Source organism: Aegilops tauschii, chromosome 3, assembly GCF_002575655.3.
Source record: "Aegilops tauschii subsp. strangulata cultivar AL8/78 chromosome 3, Aet v6.0, whole genome shotgun sequence".
Lineage (NCBI taxonomy): Eukaryota > Viridiplantae > Streptophyta > Magnoliopsida > Poales > Poaceae > Aegilops > Aegilops tauschii.
The window spans coordinates 59418169-59437960 of record NC_053037.3 but is presented as its reverse complement, the minus strand read 5'-3'; the positions used below and the strand labels follow the sequence as shown (position 1 = coordinate 59437960).

Sequence of the window (19792 nt, the reverse complement as noted above, 5' to 3'; positions counted from 1 at the left end):
AAGTTGAGTAGGCTTAGGGTACAATCGACGGCAATTGGATTGCTTGAGAACCAGCTCACGTTTAAAATGATGTCCGAGCCGGAAGAAAATTTCCAGGGAATAACTGATGATTGTGTGCATTCACACACATGTTGAATCAACACGATCAGAATGTCAATCACAAGGATTTTAATTGTTATTGTTAGTCAAATGGAATTGTCCAGACTGCAAGCAGACAAGTATTTGCAGAAGGACTACCGGAAGATCGGGTAGTATTTCGAAGACTTTTGTGAAACACCTGAACAACTGGGGATGACCGAATACTCGGTAAGTGCGAGGAATTATCCGTAGGGGTATTTAATGTGGCAAAGAACTGCAATGCAGTAGGCACAAAGTATTCTTGGAACAATAGAGAGGATATCAAGGTATCTTATAATAACAAGATCAACGGGGAATGATTGTATGAATGGCAAGTGTACGTGGTTATCCATAGAGGTTTATTGATGGATGGGAATTGCAAAAGCGATGGCAAAAAGTCTCGAGAGAACATCATAGAGTATCCTCGGAATCTTCTGGTGCAGCAGACGATCATCGGTAATAAGGTGCTCTCCGGGTGAAAGTGATCACGAGATCCTAATGTTAGATTTAGTAAAAATTTATTTAACCCAAATAGAAGAGAGATCGGAGTCCCAGAGTATAGACGAGGAATAAAAGATCCTAATACCACCCAATGGCGACGTGGGGCCGTAAGCCGCACAGCCATGTTAGTAAAAAAATTGTAAAGTCTAGACTCAACTTCGGCCAAGGAGTTTGGAAGGGGGATACCTACAGGCAGTCGGCTCTGATACCAACTTGTGACGCCCCCGATTCAATCGTACACTAATCATACACGCAAACGTGTACGATCAAGATCAGGGACTCACGGAAAGATATCACAACACAACTCTAAAAATAAAATAAGTCATACAAGCATCATAATACAAGCCAGGGGCCCCGAGGGCTCGAATACAAGTGCTTGATCATAGACGAGTCAGCGGAAGCAACAATATCTGAGTACAGACATAAGTAAACAGGTTTGCCTTGAGAAGGCTAGCACAAACTGGGATACAGATCGAAAGAGGCGCGGGCCTCCTGCCTGGGATCCTCCTAAACTACTCCTGGTCGTCGTCAGCGGCCTGCACGTAGTAGTAGACACCTCCGGTGTAGTAGGAGTCGTCGTCGACGGTGGCGTCTGGCTCCTGGGCTCCAGCATCTGGTTGCGACAACCAGGTAGAAGGGAAAGGGGGAAAAGAGGGAGAAAAGCAACCATGAGTACTCATCCAAAGTACTCGCAAGCAAGGAGCTACACTACATATGCATGGGTGTATGTGTAAAGGGCCATATCATGGACCGAACTGCAGAATGCCAGAATAAGAGGGGGATAGCTAATCATGTCGAAGACTATGCTTCAGGCCACCTCCATCTTGCAGCATGTAGAAGAGAGTAGATGGTAAGTTCACCAAGTAGCATCGCATAGCATAAACCTACCCGGCGATCCCCTCGTCGTCACCCTGTTAGAGAGCGATCACCGGGTTATATCTGGCACTTGGAAGGGTGTGTTTTATTAAGTATCCGGTTCTAGTTGTCATAAGGTCAAGGCACAACTCCAAGTCATCCTGTTACCGAAGATCGCGGCTATTCGAATAGATAAACTTCCCTGCAGGGGTGCACCACATAACCCAACACGCTCGATCCCATTTGGCCGGACACACTTTCCTGGGTCATGCCCGGCCTCGAAAGATCAACACGTCGCAGCCCTACCTAGGCACAATAGAGAGGTCAGCACGCCGGTCTAAATCCTATGGCGCAGGGGTCTGGGCCCATCGCCCATTGCACACATGCACGTTGCGTGGGCGGCCGGAAGCAGACCTAGCCTAGCAGGCGTTCCAGTCCAATCCGGCGCGCGCCGCTCAATCGCTGACGTCACGAAGGCTTCGGCTGATACCACGACGTCGAGTGCCCATAACTGTTCCCGCGTAGTTGGTTAGTGTGTATAGACCAAATGGCCAGACTCAGATCAAATACCAAGAACTCGTTAAGCGTGTTATTTTGAAGTAACCGCGGACGCCGACCAGGGCCAGGCCCACCTCTCTCCTAGGTGGTCTCAACCTGCCATGTCGCTCCGCCTCAAAGTAACAGTCGGGGGCCGTCGGGAACCCAGGCCTACCTCTACCGGGATGGAGCCACCTGCCCCTTCAGCACCCATCTCCGAACAGTATCATAAGTAATGTAACAGTATAAAGTATATAGCATATGCCCGTGATCACCCCGAAGTGATCACGGCCCAGTAGTATAGCATGGCAGACGGACAAGAGTGTAGGGCCACTGATGGAATACTAGCATCCTATACTAAGCATTTAGGATTGCAGGTAAGGGTAACAACTATAGCAACAATGACAGGCTATGCAGCAGAATAGGATTAACCGAAAGCAGTAACATGCTACACTACTCTAATGCAAGTAGTATAGAGAAGGAATAGGCGATATCTGGTGATCAAGGGGGGGGCTTGCCTGGTTGCTCTGGCAAGAAGGGGTCGTCAACAACGTAGTCGATCGGGGCAGCAGCGGCGTCAGTCTCGTAGTCTACCGGAGAATAAGAGGGGGAAGAAACAGTAAATACGGAGCAAACACAACATCACAAAACATAACAAGGTAATACACGGTGCTAGGGGTGACCTAACGCAGTACTAGGTGCTACCGGCGAAGGGGGGAAACATCTGGGAAAGTGTTCCCGGTGTTTGGCATTTTCGGACAGATGAAATGGAGGGGGATTGTTACATGTTCGATAGGTTAGGGATGTGTGGTGTACAAACGGGCTGCGTAACCGGATTCGTCTCGTCGTTCTGAGCAACTTTCATGTACAAAGTATTTTCATCCGAGTTACGGATTAATTTATATGATTTTTTCAAAGTTTTAATGATTTTCTAGAATTTCTGAAATTGTTTAATTCGAATAATAAGCAGAATAAAGTTTTGTCACCTAGTGCTAAAATAGCCAGAGTGTATGACAGTGGGCCAGGGGGTCCAGTCAGCATGCACACTCAGCAGTTGACCAGTCAACATTGACTGGTCAAACGGGTCAGCAGGGCCTACACGTCATTGACACAATGACTTATCATTTATTTTAACAGGGTATTCAAGTGAGGGGGCCACTGTCATAGGGTAGTTAGACTAATTAGCCTAAATAACTAATTAACTAAACTAATTTATTATTTCACTAATATTTATTTTATTTACTCTTTTTTTAAGGGGCCGGCCCCACTAGGCAGTGACCCAGGCCGACAGAGGCCAAGGCTGTGCTTGGGCACGCACGAACGCACGCAGGCGTCGGCGACCGGCGCACAACGCGCAGAGGGGAGCACGGCGCGACCCCAGGCTGCAGCGGCCCGGCAGGCGTGCGACGGGGCGAGCCAGCGCACGGCCACAGAGGCGCGGGCGTGCTGGGTCAGGCCAAGGAGCGGAGGACGCAGGCGGCAGCGGGCGGCGACGGGCGTGTGACGCGAGCGGGGGGCGGTGGCCGGGCGAGGCCAGCGCGCGGCGACGGAAGCAGGGGGAGAGCAGGGAGCGGGCAGTGGCAAGGAATCAGCAACTAGCGGCGGCATTAGTAGCAAAGAGTAGCAGTTAGTAGTAGCACGCAGCAGCAGCTTAGGAACAGCACGGTAGCGGCACGAGCAGCGGAGTATGCACGCGGAAGCTCAGCCCCCGGCCATGGCGGCCGAAGCACGGGGATGACGATACGACGACAAATCAAGGGGGTAGTAGGGGGAATGGAGGAGCAGCTCACCAGAAAGTTGTAGGCGAGCTCGAGATGGTCGGGGAGGCCCGGTGGTGGAGATCGATGGCGGGGACGCGCGGCGACCGTGGCAGGAAGAAGAAGCGATTGCTAGGCTACGCGATTCCCTAGCTTGGGCTGGCCCCCTGGAGGGACGAAGGAGAGGGTGGCGGTCCTCCTGGACGTTTTCCCGTGCGCCGGGGAGCACGGTGGCTGTGGTGACGACGACAACCGTGACGAGCGGCGGACGGGCGGCGACCACTTGGACGAGAGCGAGCCAGGGAGGGGAAAGTGAGGGTTAGAGCTTCGTCAGGGGGTCGCGGGGATGCATTTAACCTCCAGGTGCGCTCCGGATGATCGCCACAGCGACAATCGGCGACGTGGAGGGCGTGTAGGCGTGTACAATGCTATGGCCTCCCTGTCTCTGTACAGAGGTGGGGAAAAAGGCATGGTGGGCTGGGCCTGGTACAGTGGAGTTGATGGGCCAAATGCACCTGGGTGTTCTCCCTATTGTTTTATTTTGTTTTGTTTTTATTTATCCTTTTCTGTATTATTTTAGTTTCACATTGCTATAGTTTAGATAAAATACAAAACTAATTCCTAATTTAGTTTTGTTTTTATTTATCCTTTTCTGTATTATTTTAGTTTCACATTGCTATAGTTTAGATAAAATACAAAACTAGTTCCTAATTTAGTTTCACAAATATGTCACTGCCCCATTAGTTCGGGCAATTAAATAAATTAGCTTAACATTTTATTAATTGAAAAGGGCATTTAATTATCTGTTTCTGCTACTGTTTTATTTATTTCAGAATATTTAAACATTTTGTAAAAGTGTGGTTACTTCACTAAAATAATTTATGGATTATTTTCCGCAAACCGAACATTTTAGTTTCAAAGTTTGAAAACTTTTGATGTTTGCCATCAACTCAAATTTGAATTTGAATCGTTTTGAACTAACGCGAGATTAGCAACAGTAATCGTGGTGACGTGGCATCATTAGTAGAAGGTTACTGTAGCTTAATTATCCGGGCGTCACAACCCCTATGAGCACCTCCGAGATACTAAGCCGGCACAACGTTCTTGTATCGTTGTCTTGGTGACATGTGCATTGGTCGGAGCAGTGGCTCCATCACTATTTATGATCTGTGTTTCTGTTCTTCTCCTTCTATATCAATGAAAAAGACAAAGATTTTGCCTCGTTTGTAAAAAAATAATATGTTGAACTGAATATTCAAAACCATAATATCCGACAAAACTTATATCTTTACGCACCATGTTTTGCTAGTCTAGAGAAAATTTTAGAGCAGGAATACCCTTTAGCTTGTTGTAATGAGCAAACCAAATATGAAGAATAACAACATTATGTTTATTAACAACGAATTGGCCGAACGGGGCAACCTATCACAGAGTCATCTTTCATGCATCGCTACCATATGCCAAAAGAATGGGTAAAACTGAGGGTTCCCATAGCTTGGCCAGGCTATTTCTTTTCATGAGACAAACCATACCGGTAACAAGGATTTCGGTATAGTGAGCATGGTGATGACTCAAGAGGATACCGATACATCCCGGGTTTTGTGAAGTATCGTAAAGCAAAGGGAACATTGCATGATAACCAAAGGTTCACTCGAATATCATTCGTGTACTCACAGGGACCAATATGGATGTCCACGGTCCCGATGTCGGTCATTGAACAAACGGTTTTGTCCATGTATGTGAGTTGCCGAACCTACGGGGTCACAAGCTTAAGGCAATCACAATCCGCTGAGTGTTAGTAGGACGGGAGTCATGAGAATATATTTGTAGAATTATTTCATGAATATTTGAAATAGTTTCGAGAGGATCCATAAGCATTTCGGGGTCACCAAAAGGGTTTCAGTGAGTATTGGATAATACAGGGTATTACCTATAAATTATATATAGGTGAATTTTTTCAGAGATGTTAAAATATATTTAAAAAATGTTCTAAGAGTATTTAGAATATTTTATATTTAATTTAAAGAGGTGGAAGGCAACTTGGGCCAAAAAGGCCCAAGTGAGAAAGTGCCTCCTTCCTTAGGGGAGGAGTCCAACTCCTCCCTCCTTAGACTGGCGCCCTAAGGAGGCTTTCCCTCCTTGGTGGAAGCCATCCCTCTCCCCTCCAACCTACATATACAGGAGGATTTTTGCTCTTTTGATGATACAAGTTTTGGAGCCTCATTTAGTTTTTCTAGTTTTAGTTCTAGTTGGTCCTAGTTGACTAATTAGAGCTAGACTAATCCTCTTGTTCTCGTAATTAGAAGCCCAATGTGGTTCTAATCTCCTCCCTCTAATTCTCCGGGAACGATTAGGTCTGGACGGCGAAGCGCTGCTGAATCATGAAGAATGCACGCTTGCAACCAAGTAGAGATGCCGTGCTTTCGGTCTTCAGTTCGAGGATTGTTCGTGGGCGGTACGAGGGATCGTTCATCGACGATTCGAGTGACTCCAAGTACGATCTACACTGACACGTTCTTCTTCCGCCGCAACTCGGTGACGGTAACGATCATGATCCCAACCGGTTATGCATCTTCATATTCATCTTGGGTGATTGTTGGTGCATAATTTTTTATTCTCTACTACGTTTCCCAACATATACTCCACTCATTCTTGTTATGGTGGCTATTTTCTTTGTTCTTGCTAATTGATTTCTAATCATATGCGTTTGAATCAAATATGTAGGTTTCAACATCTGAAACTAAGATGTATGGTGATGCCGAGTGCCACTAATTTCATATTTGACATCCTTAATGGCAAAATCTTATTCTGTCTCCTAACCGTTCTCCTTTTCTGGCGCAAAAAAGAAGTAAAACGTGATAAACAAAAAATATATCTAAGATTCAAATTGTCACTTGTCAGGTCATTTTAACCACTCACTCTATAAAAGACAATTGGCAATTCCTTTTAGCACAAAAAATTGAATTCCTTGTTTACCGTCCACCATGCACTAAGTTGCCTTGTCGTAGTTGTTATTTGTTTGTCTTGTTTCCACTTTTATATCAAGATTGTACTATGAACTATTTAATCGAAAGTTTCTTTTCGGTAAAAGTTCCGACCTATTCATCAATAGACATGGCAGCTCATTAGAAATAACCAAAATAGCAACCAGGTCTGTACACCTCTAGCGACGATTACGAGCAATGGAACGAGCCGAAGGTGCACCGCCGTTATCGTCCATCCCTTAAAGGAGATGGACAGACCTTGTCATAGTAGCCAATCAGAAAGTTTTCATGCTAAGACCACACAAGACTAGTGCACTAGAATAGCAACCTCGCCGAGAAGCTTAAATTGAAATGATCCAATCTATAGACGCACGAACACAGACAGATGAAGATCTCCAAGTAGATCCACCGAAGGCAAATGCCGATCGAATCCAACGGGATCCGCCGACGCACCACTAGGACGTGAGCTACGTGAGGAGAACCGTATTTCATCTTCAAAAAGTCGTTGCCGCTGCCTCGCCTTTCTAAACAAGATACAATCACACAAACTCTAAACGGACAAAAAAACACCTTAAAACATCACATGTTTCGACAATATCAATTTCTTCAACAGTTCTACTGTTATCTGAACATAGACGATGCGCCCTCGCGTTCTAGTAGCAACGGTAAAACACATACCGTTTGTTTAATTCACATTTAGATATTTTCTAAGAATGGCACATCTAAGCTCCTACAAATAATGCAGCAATAAGGAACAAAAAAAGTTGAGACAAAAAAAACCACAAACCTAGTGGACACAAGGTTAGATGTGACATATTATGTCACATCTAGATGTGTCTTAAACAGACCCAAACACATACGCACGCACACGTTCAACAGTACAGTCGAATTCTTCAGCGATTTATTACACAAAGGTAGGACACACTTCCTACAGTATTTCACGGAACCACGAATACTAGTGCACGGAGCAGAAAACGTCGTCAAACTTTAGGGAAATGGACGTACGAGTACACGGTGGCAAGTATCATGGATCTTGAGTCAGTCGTCCTTGTTGTGCTGCAGCCTGAGCGCGAGGGCCTGGAGCGAGAGGAGCACCTTCTTGAGCCGCTCCCTGGTCACGGCATCGATGAGGTTGCCCTCCTCGTCGAACTTGGGCGGCTCCGCGAACGCACGGATGTGGAGCTCCGGCTTGTTGATGAAGTGGAGGTCGAGGAACACCCCGATCTGGCGGAGGTGGAGCGACGCCCTGGCCCCGCCGAAGTCGCCCCCCGCGCACACGATCGCCGCCGCCCTGTCCGCCCAGCAGTTGCGCTTGCCCCTCGACGCCCAGTCCAGCGCGTTCTTCAGGGACGCCGTGACCGAGTAGTTGTACTCGGGCGAGGCGAAGAGGAAGCAGTCGGCGGCGCGGACCCTCTCGCGGAGCGCCTCGACGGCCGGCGGGAAGCCCTCGCCGCCGTCGGTCTCCAGGTCCGGGTTGACCATGGGCAGGCCGGAGATGTCCACGTGGTCGATGCGCAGCCCCGGGATGGACTCCTCGCACAGCTCCTCGGCTACATCGATCATTATGCAAAGTAAGGCGTAGTTAGTGGTGCAAAATTACCAATGACGCGAGCTAGGCAACCATGGGGATTGGTGAATAGTAGTGCGTACCGGCGCGGATGAGGCCGCGGTGCCACGAGTCCTTGCGGAGGGAGCCGCAGAAGGCGGCCACGCGGAGGGTGGGCTGCGCCGTCGTCGACGCCGTCACGGACCCCATGATTTTTCTTCGGTCTTGGGTCGCCGTGACACTCAGTCCCTCGGCTGAGAGTGGAGTGGCTTTGAGTACTGATCGATGTGGAGGTCAGCTCAGGTGCTTGATGTCTTGTCCCTGAGGAGACGGAATAAATAGATGACTAAATGGTCTCAGCCAGGTCATTGTGAACGTCATACGTTGGTGGTTATGCGAGTATTTGATTAGCACAGAGGAAGAAGAGTAAGGAGTGGTGGATTGTACGCGGAGCGTCATCGATGGCATCATACGTCCGATCATTAGCAGCCTAATCTACTGACAATATATAATCAGCTGATACGCGCGACATAGGAGTATTATATTGTCAATGAGTCAACCACCGCTGGATAAAAAAATACCACCGCTAGATAAAAGTAGACTTGAACGTGACAGCCACAGCCAGCAGCCGGCACCAGAGGAGTACTCACTCTGACATCATCGATGGCGTCAAATCGCCGATCGCGGGCTTCGTGAGGCCGTGGGCCGGAAGGTCCTATTTCAAGGTTTCGCATAGGTAACCCATTGCCGCCGCCTGTAGCCCAGCTGAGCACTGTAGCGGCTTGCCCACTGTAGTGAGCCATTCTTTGTGGGAGCCGTTTTCTTGTGTGTTTTTTTCAATTTTTTTAAATGTGATATTTTTAAAACGCAAACAGTAGAGCAAATTACTATTTTTTTTATTCTTTTTCATTTCTTTGCATTTTTTCTCTGTATTTTATGAATAAGCTTGATATGGTATGTACAACAAATTGCAAAACAAAAACCAAAATAAAACCACTATCCAAATTCCAGCTTTAGGTATCATCTCTGGATTAGAGTTCAGTCTTCTGGTATCAACAACTCTGTCAAATGGGAGTATTTGCTTGACCTCCTATGGAGGCGAGGTTTTCCAAGCAAATTTTGAGAGTGGATTGCGGCTCTTCTATGTTCCTCATCTTCGAGGATCCTCTTGAATGGGCTGGCTGGTACTACCATCAAGCATAGCCAGGGACTACGACAAGGGGACCCCATCTCTCCCCTCCTTTTTGTCATAGCTATTGACCCATTGAAGCAAATCCTTGATGTGGCGACAAGGAAGGGCCTACTGCACAAGATTTGAGAGAGAGGGGTGTTGGTGTCAGTCTCTCCGACACCGACACCAACAATAAACTTGGAAAGAAACTAGTAAACAAACAGTAAACAAACAATAGAAGAAAAAACCAGAATGAAGAAGGTTTTCAAAACCGAGATTTCTGTAGTACTTCCTGTGATCGAAATTAAGTGTCATGGTTTTAGTTCAAATTAGTACTCCCTTCGGAGTACTTTGTTAGCTACTAATTAAATGGGCTGGCAGGTTCGCTCGGTGCTCCCTTTTGCTAATCCTCCGCTTTGTCGCATGACAAATTAGGAAACGGGGTGATAGGATATATAGCGACTTCTGTGTAAAAAGCTCGACATGTATCGGTTGCCGGTCTCCAGCACAACCATTTGACTTCGTAGCAGCGTACACACATAAGAGGAGTAGTCCTTGGGAGTCCTCGACAAGACTGACACACCCAGCTCATCTTCGCCGTCCTCCACGATGATGAATAGTGTGCTCATGCTTGTCCGGCTCCTCATCCTCTGCCTTGTTCTAGCAGCCAAAGCCACCGGCGATGACCAACTCGTCTACTCCGGTTTCACCGGCGCCAACCTCACCTTGGACGGTGCGGCCACGGTGACTCCAGACGGCCTCCTCGAGCTCACCAACGGCACGGACCAGCAGAAGGGCCACGCCTTCTACCCGACCCCGCTGCGCTTCGCCGGAGGGTCTCCCGGCGGCGGCACCGTGCGGTCCTTCTCGGCCTCCTTCGTGTTCGCCATCCAGTCCATCTACACCGACCTGAGCGCCCACGGCATGGCCTTCGTGGTGGCGTCGAGCAAGAACTTCTCGTCCGCGCTGCCCGGCCAGCTCCTGGGCCTCACGGACATCCAGAACAACGGCAACGGTAGCAACCACTTCTTCGCCGTGGAGCTCGACACCATCCAGAACAAGGAGTTCGACGACCTCAACGCCAACCACGCCGGCGCCAACGTCAACGGCCTCCGGTCGCTGCAGTCCTACTACGCCGGCTACTTTGATGACGAGGACGGTAGCTTCCACAACCTGAGCCTGATCAGCCGTGAGGCCATGCAGGTCTGGGTGGATTACGACCACAGGACTGCACAAATCACCGTCACCATGGCTCCCCTCAAGGTAGGCCGACCAGTAAGGCCGTTGTTCACCACCACCTACAACCTCACCACCGCAGTGACAGACGTCGCGTACGTCGGTTTCTCCTCGGCGACCGGCACGATCAACGTGCGACACTACGTGCTTGGCTGGAGCTTCGCCATGAACGGCCCAGCTCCGGCCATCGACATCGCGAAGCTACCAAAGCTTCCGCGCATGGGACCGAAGCCACGATCCAAGGTGCTGGACATAGTACTGCCAATAGCTTCCGGAGCGTTCGTGCTCGCCTTGGGCGCCATTGTTCTCCTGGTATTACGGAGACGTTTCCGGTACGCCGAGCTGCGAGAAGATTGGGAGGTCGAGTTCGGTCCACAGCGGTTCTCGTACAAGGACCTGTACCGTGCAACGGAAGGTTTCAGCGACACGCACCTGCTAGGAATCGGAGGATTTGGGAGGGTGTACAGGGGCACCCTTCTGGTGTCCAAAGTGGAGGTTGCTGTGAAGAAGGTTGCACACGACTCGAAGCAGGGCATCAAGGAATTCATCTCGGAGGTCGTGAGCATAGGACGTCTCCAACACAGCAATCTTGCGCCATTGCTAGGATACTGCAGACGAAGAGGCGAATTGTTTCTGGTGTACGAGTACATGCCAAATGGGAGCGTTGACAAGTACTTGCACCGTAGAGAAGGCAAACCCATTTTGAATTGGGCTCAGAGGTGGCACATCATCAAAGGCATTGCGTCATGTCTGGTCTACCTTCATGAAGAGTGGGAGAAAGTGGTCATCCACCGCGACATCAAAGCCAGTAACGTCCTCCTCGATGGTGACATGAATGGAAGACTCGGTGACTTTGGCCTTGCAAGGTTGTACGACCACGACGCCGACCCCCAAACCACACATGTGGTGGGAACCATAGGATACCTTGCTCCTGAGCTTGGGCATACTAGCAAAGCAACCCCTCTCACTGATGTGTTTGCGTTTGGGGTGTTCATTCTTGAAGTTACTTGTGGGCAGAGGCCAGTAAATCCAAACTTAGAGGATAGCCAAGTATTGTTGGTCGAATCGGTGCTCGAGCAATGGAACAAGGGATCGCTCCTTGATGCCGTGGATAAGCAGCTTGGGGGCAACTACAACGCCGACGAGGCATGTTTGGCTCTAAAGCTAGGCCTGTTATGCTCTCATCCATTCGCCAATGCAAGGCCTACTATGCGACAGGTGATGCAGTACCTTGACAGGGACATGCCATTGCCGGAGATGACACCGACGGATTTAAGCTTTCAGATGATGACCATAATGCAGAATGAAGGATTTGACCAATTTGTCATGACATATCCTTCATCAACAGCGAGTGTTGACAGCACATCCGTCCTTACAGTTGGGAGGTGAATTGCATGATCCTCACTGTGATATGTGATTGCGTCATTGTCTCTTGTTAGTGTCTGTTTGTTTCGAGCTTTGTGTTCTTTTTGCTTGTTACTTTTGTACAACGTAATGGATGTTTGATACTCTAATCTTAACAAATATGGATGTGTGCATCGTATGTAGAGGCGACATAAACCTGAAGGACATGTAGTAAAACTGCTAGCAAGTGTGGTAACTGGTGCATACATACTGCAAAGAAAAACATGTGCATATATAGAGTATACTTGTTGGCAAAATACATGTATTTATTGGCCAGAATTATATGGTCAGCACATACAATTACGGCACTTGTGACTAGTTTTGAAATTTGGTCATATTTTATCCAAAAAAACTAGCTTAGTTCTTTTGTTGAAAGATCCAACAATATTGGCTTTCTACAGATTGAGGAGATAACAATTTGTACATTTTCAAGATAATGGAAATATATTAATAGCAAGAAGATACCAATTATATCCGGCCTTTGCACCGACACGATATCAAAAGGCAGTCAAGACACTGAGAATGATTTCACACAAAAAAACATTGGGAATGAAAAAAACCAAATTATTAAGAAAAGAAAAAAATGCATGGCTCACGCATCAACACGCAACAAAACCAACCACGGACCTTGGCAACACAGACATGGAATCTTGAAACCACCCTCACAAAGTTGATTTCATCGAATGCTAGTCTTCTTAGTGGACCGACCCATCTCTCTCCTCCCTTCGTTTTCACATTTTTCCTCTCATACTTTTCCCAAAACTGCAGCCATGCAACCGGGTCGCGGTAGACTTTTATCAGAGAGAGAATAGACAACCTCTTCTGGAGGCACCCATTTGACTCTACAAACAACACATCCATCAGTTTGGGAGCATCCAACCCGACATGGAGACGTGCGTGAGGTAGGTGTCCACCGTGTAGTGATGGCCCGGTCCTTGGTGTTGTGCGGATGAGGATGCCCTTACGTAGAGGATAGTGTACCTCCAACGACTTTAGTGGTAGAGCTATCACAGTTGTAGTGTAGCTGTGTAAAGGAAGCTACACGTTCTCCACATGCACAGTCCAAGCTAAAACGTCCGTGGACCGCTAGCTAGAGCACAAGGATAGATGTGAATCCGTGGACAAAAAAAGAGGCGAAAAGCATGCGTAGAAGGACAAGTTATGGGCTGTGCAATCACAATGTATTGATCGGTGCATCAGACACGTATATATAAGTACAGAGGGAGGGCCACATCCTCAACTATACAGAGGAAACAGGAGGTGGACCCTATACACAATATATACGTACATAATATACTCAACACCCCCCGCAGTCGAAGCGGCGCCAGTGACGCAGAGACTGGAATGAAACTCCTCGAAGGTGGAAGTCGGCAGTCCCTTCGTCATCACATCGGTGAACTGTTGTGCAGTCGGAACATGGAGAACCCGAATACGACCAAGGGCCACCTGCTCGCGCACAAAGTGAATATCCAACTCAATGTGCTTCGTTCGGCGATGATGAACGGGGTTGGCGGAGAGGTACACCGCAGAGACGTTGTCACAGTAGACAGCCGTAGCCTGGGAGACATCGTGATGCAGCTCCTGAAGTAGCTGTCGTAGCCAGGTGCACTCGGCAACAGCATTAGCCACAGCTCGGTACTCTGCCTCCGCGCTGGAGCGCGAAACCGTGGGCTGTCGCTTTCGACGACCACGAGATGAGGGAAGGACCGAGGTAAACACAGTAGCAAGAGGTGGACCGACGGGTGTCGGGGCAGCCAGCCCAGTCTGCGTCGGAGTAGGCCACCATCTCCAGAGAGGGGGACGCCGTGAGGGTGAGCCCAAGGGTCATCGTTCCGCGAATGTACCGGAGGATCCGCTTCACGAGAGTCCAATGGGAGTCATGAGGGGCGTGCATGTGGAGACACACCTGCTGAACAACATACTGTAGATCCGGTTGGGTAAGAGTCAGATACTGAAGAGCACCGACAATAGACCGGTAAAAGGGAGCATCCGACGCTGGCGAGCCCTCAAGAGCAGAAACCTTGGCCTTCGTGTCAACAGGAGTAGCAACAGGATGACAGTTGAGCATGCCAGCACGCTCAAGGAGCTCGTGCGCATACTTCTGCTGATGAAGAAAGAAGCCATCCGGTCGCCGAACAACCTCAATGCCAAGAAAGTAATGTAGAGCACCCAAGTCCTTGATGGCAAACTCGTCACGCAGCCGGAGAGTAATCTGCTGAAGAAGAGCTGCGGAGGAGGCCGTCAGGATAATGTCGTCGACGTAGAGGAGTAAATATGCAGTCGTGTCGCCCTGGCGATAAACAAACAGTGAGGCATCCGAGCGAGTGATGCTGAAGCCCAGTGTCTGAAGAAACCCGGCAATCCGCTCGTACCAGGCACGGGGTGCTTGCTTGAGCCCATAGAAAGACCGGGACAGCAAACACACATGGCCAGGAAGAGATGCGTCGACGAAACCGGTGGGCTGCTCACAATACACCTGCTCCTCAAGATGGCTGTGGAGAAAGGCGTTAGAGACATCCATCTGATGAACAGGCCAGCCTCGAGACACCGCAAGCTGGAGGACGGTGCGGATCGTGCCCGGTTTAACAACCAGGGCAAACGTCTCAGTGAAGTCAAATCCAGCATGCTGTCGAAACCCGCGAACCACCCAGCGAGCCTTGTAGCGCTCAAGTGTACCATCCGAGTGGGTCTTGTGGCGAAAGACCCACTTGCCGGTGATGACATTGGCGCGAGGAGGCCGAGGAACCAGTGTCCAGGTGCGGTTCCGCTGGAGAGCGTCGAACTCTTCCTGCATCGCGGCAAGCTAGTGAGGATCACGAAGGGCTGCGCGAGCAGACGCGGGAAGATGGGACGGCTCCGCGGTGGAGGCAGCGAGGAGGTACTCGTCGCTCGAGTATCGCAAACTCGGACGGTGAATACCGGCTCGAGCCCGTGTGACAGGGCGAGACGGCAACGCCGGAACGACCGGCGAGGCGGGCGGCGAGGCAGCCGGCGTGATAGCCGGCGACGGGGCCGGCGTGACAACCGGCAAGGAGGCCGGAGAGGCGGCCGGCGAGGCGGCCGAGGAGGCAGCGCCCGAGCCCGCGACGCCTGAGTCGGGGGCGGCGGGTGAAGGGGGGGCGCCGGCCGAGGCGTCGAGGCCGGCCGAGGCGTCGAGGCCGGCCGAGGTGGCGGAGTCGGCCGAGGAGGCCGAGGAAGCAGGCGCTGGCGTGGGGGCGAGAGACGCGGCTCGTCCCACAGCGCGAGGACTGCCAAAGCCCGGAGGCAGTCCGAGAGCCGAGCGGGGCCGTCCACCTGACGAAGTCGCCGAAGGGCCGCCGGTGGCCGGCGGCGACGGGGCGACAATGGGTACCTGCTGCTGAAACGGAAATACCTTCTCATCAAAGTAAACGTGTCGGGAGGTGAAAACACGATGGGAGACGGGATCGTAGCAGTGGTAGCACTTAGTGTTAGGTGGGTAGCTGAAAGGATCGATATAGTTGACTAGAGGGGGGTGAATAGGCAACTAACAATTTTTAGGTTTTCTTTACCAAATTAAACTTTGCATCAAAATAGGTTGTCTAGATATGCAACTAAGTGAGCAACCTATATGATGCAATGACAACAAGCACGCAAGCAAATAAGCGATATAACACGAGTAAACTTGCGAAAGTAAAGGAACGAGATAACCAAGAGTGGAGCCGGTGAAGACGAAGATGTGTTACCGAAGTTCCTTCCTTTTGAGGGGAAGTACGTCTCCGTTGGAGCGGTGTGGAGGCACAATGCTCCCCAAGAAGCCACTAGGGCCACCGTATTCTCCTCACGCCCTCACACAATGCGAGATGCCGTGATTCCACTATTGGTGCCCTTGAAGGCGGCGACCGGACCTTTACAAACAAGGTTGGGGCAATCTCCACAACTTAATTGGAGGCTCCCAACGACACCACAAAGCTTCACCACAATGGACTATGGCTCCGCGGTGACCTCAACTGTCTAGGGTGCTCAAACACCCAAGAGTAACAAGATCCGCTAGGGATAAGTGGGGGGAATCAAATTTCTCTTGGTGGAAGTGTAGATCGTGGCCTTCTCAACCAATCCCGAGCAAATCAACAAGTGTGATTGGCTAGGGAGAGAGATCGGTCGAAAATGGAGCTTGGAGCAACAATGGAGCTTTTGGGGGAAGAGGTTAGTCAACTTTGGGGAAGAAGACCCCCTTATATAGTGGGGGGAACAAACCAACCGTTACCCCCACTTCTGCCCCGCAGAGAGCGGTACTGCCACTGGGCCAGCGGTACTACCGCTTGCCACTATAGGCGGTACTACCGCTCCTCCTCGCAGTACTGCCGCTTGGCCCAGAGCGGTACTACCGCGGTGGGAGGGCGGTACTACCGCATACGAGCGGTACTACGGCCCCCCACTGCCGCGGCCAGTACCGTAAAACCCGACACGAAAAAAGAGCCCTCGAATCGAGGCGGTACTAGCACGAGACCACCACGGTACTACGGCTGGGGGCTACCAGCGGTACTACTGCTCTGGAGCGGTACTACCGCTCCCAGAGCGGTACTACCGCTTGTAGCACCCAAGCGGTACTACCGCTCCATCCCGCGGTACTACCGCTGGGACCAGAGAGAGCACACAGTTGGGGGCTAACAGCGGTAGTACTGCTCTGGAGCGGTACTACCGCTTGTAGCACCCAAGCGGTACTACCGCTCCGGCCCGCGGTACTACCGTTGGGACCACAGAGAGCACACTGAGAAGAGAAACGAGCCCATCATCGAAACGGAAAGGCTCGGAGGGAGGGGCAAAGGAAGTGTACGTGATGATTCCGCCCTAGCCTTACCAAAACGGACCCCCTCTTGATAGAACGGTGATCCCTATGGAACTAGTCCACCAAACTAATCGAAAGGACTACACCGTCTTCGGTTCAAGCTCCGAGGGGAGGGAATCATCTCGTGCCAAAAGGATGAATCTCTGAAAAACACTCAATGCACACGATTAGTCCGCAAAAGCATTGTCATCAATCACCAAAACATCTTAGGGATAAATATGCCCTTACAATCTCCCCCTTTTTGGTGGATTGATGACAATACGGGATTTGCACAACTGGGAAAAGACAAAGGACATAAGCAAACCCCAAATCTCTAAAATATAGACGGGCTCCCCCTAGATGTGTGCCATCAAGATAAGTGCTTTGGACTGCACGACACACATACTAGGATCAACACTCCCCTTGTATTTTAGAGACCAACAACCTAAGCGAGATACAAGATAGCAGGATATATAGATATCAAATGACTAGAGACAAAGATAAAGATATGGTAAGGATAGGGTAGCATATGTCTCACACCATATGACTTGAACTAAGGTCTCACTGAACACAAAACCAAGCAAAGCACAAGGTAGCACACAACGAAAGCACAAAGGCAAAGACACACTCGCAACACAACGACGCAAATCCCTAAACTCTCTCCCCCTTTGGCATCGAGACACCAAAAGGGGCAAAGAGCTAACCTACGGCTCCAGGTGAGAGCATGCTGAGGATCTCGAACATCAGGACTCTGCGTGATTATCTGCACTGCCGTCCTCGCCCGGAAACTACTCGGCATCTGAATCGGTCCACGGACAGTGCTGCTGGATCCACTCCTCCTCCTCCTCAGTGATCTGACCCTCAGAGCCGCTGGTGACTGTCGCACCCATCTGACGCATAAGCTCCTTGCGACGTCCCCTTGCCTTCTTCTCAGCCACATGAGTCATGTACTGACCGTGAGACTCCATGCAGAACAACTTCTTCATCTTGTGTTTGAGCTTCTTTGCCCAAGAGGGCTCTGCCGCAGAAGGCTCTGTCCCAGAAGGCACATAATCCTCATCATCATCACCGGCATCAGCCTCGTCCTCGGTCTCCATGGCAGCAGCAGAAGATGGAACTCCAGATCTACCCCAATTATCCTTCTTCCTCAGACGCTTGATCTCATGAGAAACCAACTCTCCAGTTTCCAGCTGCTCCTCAGGATAGGTATGTCTCCAGGCCCTCTCAATAAGCAACATAATGAACGGACCATAAATTGGGCACTTGCGCTCAGAAACAGCAGCAAGAAGTTCAGACCACATGACATGAGAGATGTCCTGGGACTCGCCAGTGTTTGCTTCCTTCTCACGCTGGCAGAAGAGAAGCATGTCCACAAGATAAGAGTGTACCATGTCCAGATTCCAATACGAGGGAAGAGAGTCTCGCGGAAGATACGGTGAAGGATGTCCAGATAGGCAGACAACTCATAGGTTTCCTTCTTGGTCTCAGGGTGGACCTTCCGAGTACAGTAGGGCAGAGGGCTTGCTTGTGAGTGGAGGTAACATTTTGGTGAGGACGAAAACCGACTGGAGTCTCGAGCCCTTGATCTTCCACCTCAAGCAGCCCCATGAAGGCCTGCCACTTGACAGCTAGCACCTTTCCATTAGTCATCCAAGTCAGAGTCCTGTCTGCATCAGTTCCTAGGTGAACAGTGGCAAAGAACTGTGCCAGCAAATCTGCATCAAAGTCCTTGTTGAACTGCATGATCCTGAGAATGTTCAACTGAGAGCACATCTGAGGGGCATCACCAAAGTACTCAGGGTCCTTCTCCATAGCATCCGTGTTGATGGAATGAACATTGACAAAGAGGTTCTTCTTAGCCTTGATCACATCAAAGTATGTGGCATACTGAAACCGGTTCCAGAACGGGCGATTGACAAGGTTGGGTTCTTGGTCTTCCTCATATGGGTTGCGCCGACGCCTGTCCCAGAATTCCTTGCTAGACATCTCAGTCACCTTCTTGCCACTTGGCTTCGGTCGGTTGGCAATCTTCTTCTTGCGAGGAGGATTAGCACTAGAGGAAGCACCCCCTGGCGGCGGTGGAGCACTGGAAGAACCACCTGCAGTCTCAGATGAGCGGTACCGCTTTGACGTTGAACGCCCTGGGTTGACACGGCGGACTTGCTGCTCAGGATGTTCATCACCTGGAACCAAACACACGGACACAAGAAACAACCAGACAGAGCGATCAAAACCAAACAAACACAACAAATATGGATCAACATGTGGTAGGAAACAATGGAACTGGGCATCCAGCGGTAGTACCGTGCCTGCCCAGCGGCAGTACGGCACCAGCGGTAGTACCGTGCCCCCGCAGCGGTAGTACGGCTCCAGCGGTAGTACCGCGTCATATGAGCGGTAGTACCGCCCGAGACGGGGCACGGAGGATCCCTACTGCCGTGGTCAGATCCGGCACTACCGGGGATGCCAAATTCAAAAATAAACCTACCAAACATCAATCCAAAGAGTCTAGTTACCTTCTCCATCCTACTCAAGCCTAGATTTGGCCAAAAATCTAGAGATGCAACTACTATTGCCCCTAAAACGCGAGATCGGAAAACTAGACAAGAAGAGAAGAGGAACGGGGGCAATACCGGCATCCATGGCAAGAGGACGAGGTGGGGATCGACTCCACCGAAGGAAATGGGAAGGAACGGTCCGGAGACGGAGGGCCGCCGGAGCCCTCCCACGGTGAGATGGCGCTGGAGAGAGAGGAAGAGGAACCAGGGGACGAAGCAAATGGGTATGGGGGAGGAAACCACCCCTGCCCACGACTTAACCCCCTGGCCCCGCCCCTCAGCGGTAGTACCGTGGTGATGGGCGGTAGTACCGCTTAGCCACATAAGTGGTAGTACCGCT

The 19792-nt window shown here is 50.3% G+C and overlaps 2 protein-coding genes across 2 annotated transcripts; one reads left to right on the top strand and one right to left on the bottom strand.

Annotated features, from left to right (window-relative positions):
- Positions 1-7630: 7630 nt before the first annotated feature.
- Positions 7631-8653, bottom strand: LOC109784620 (probable NADPH:quinone oxidoreductase 1). Its single transcript, XM_020343218.4, has 2 exons — positions 8402-8653; positions 7631-8301 (listed from the first exon to the last, which is right to left on the bottom strand). The coding sequence occupies exons 1-2, from the start codon at positions 8505-8507 to the stop codon at positions 7790-7792; spliced, it is 618 nt and encodes a 205-aa protein (XP_020198807.1). The 5' UTR covers positions 8508-8653; the 3' UTR covers positions 7631-7789.
- Positions 8654-9088: 435 nt separating this feature from the next.
- Positions 9089-12297, top strand: LOC109784609 (L-type lectin-domain containing receptor kinase SIT2). Its single transcript, XM_020343210.4, has one exon. The coding sequence runs from the start codon at positions 10078-10080 to the stop codon at positions 12091-12093; it is 2016 nt and encodes a 671-aa protein (XP_020198799.1). The 5' UTR covers positions 9089-10077; the 3' UTR covers positions 12094-12297.
- Positions 12298-19792: the final 7495 nt, after the last annotated feature.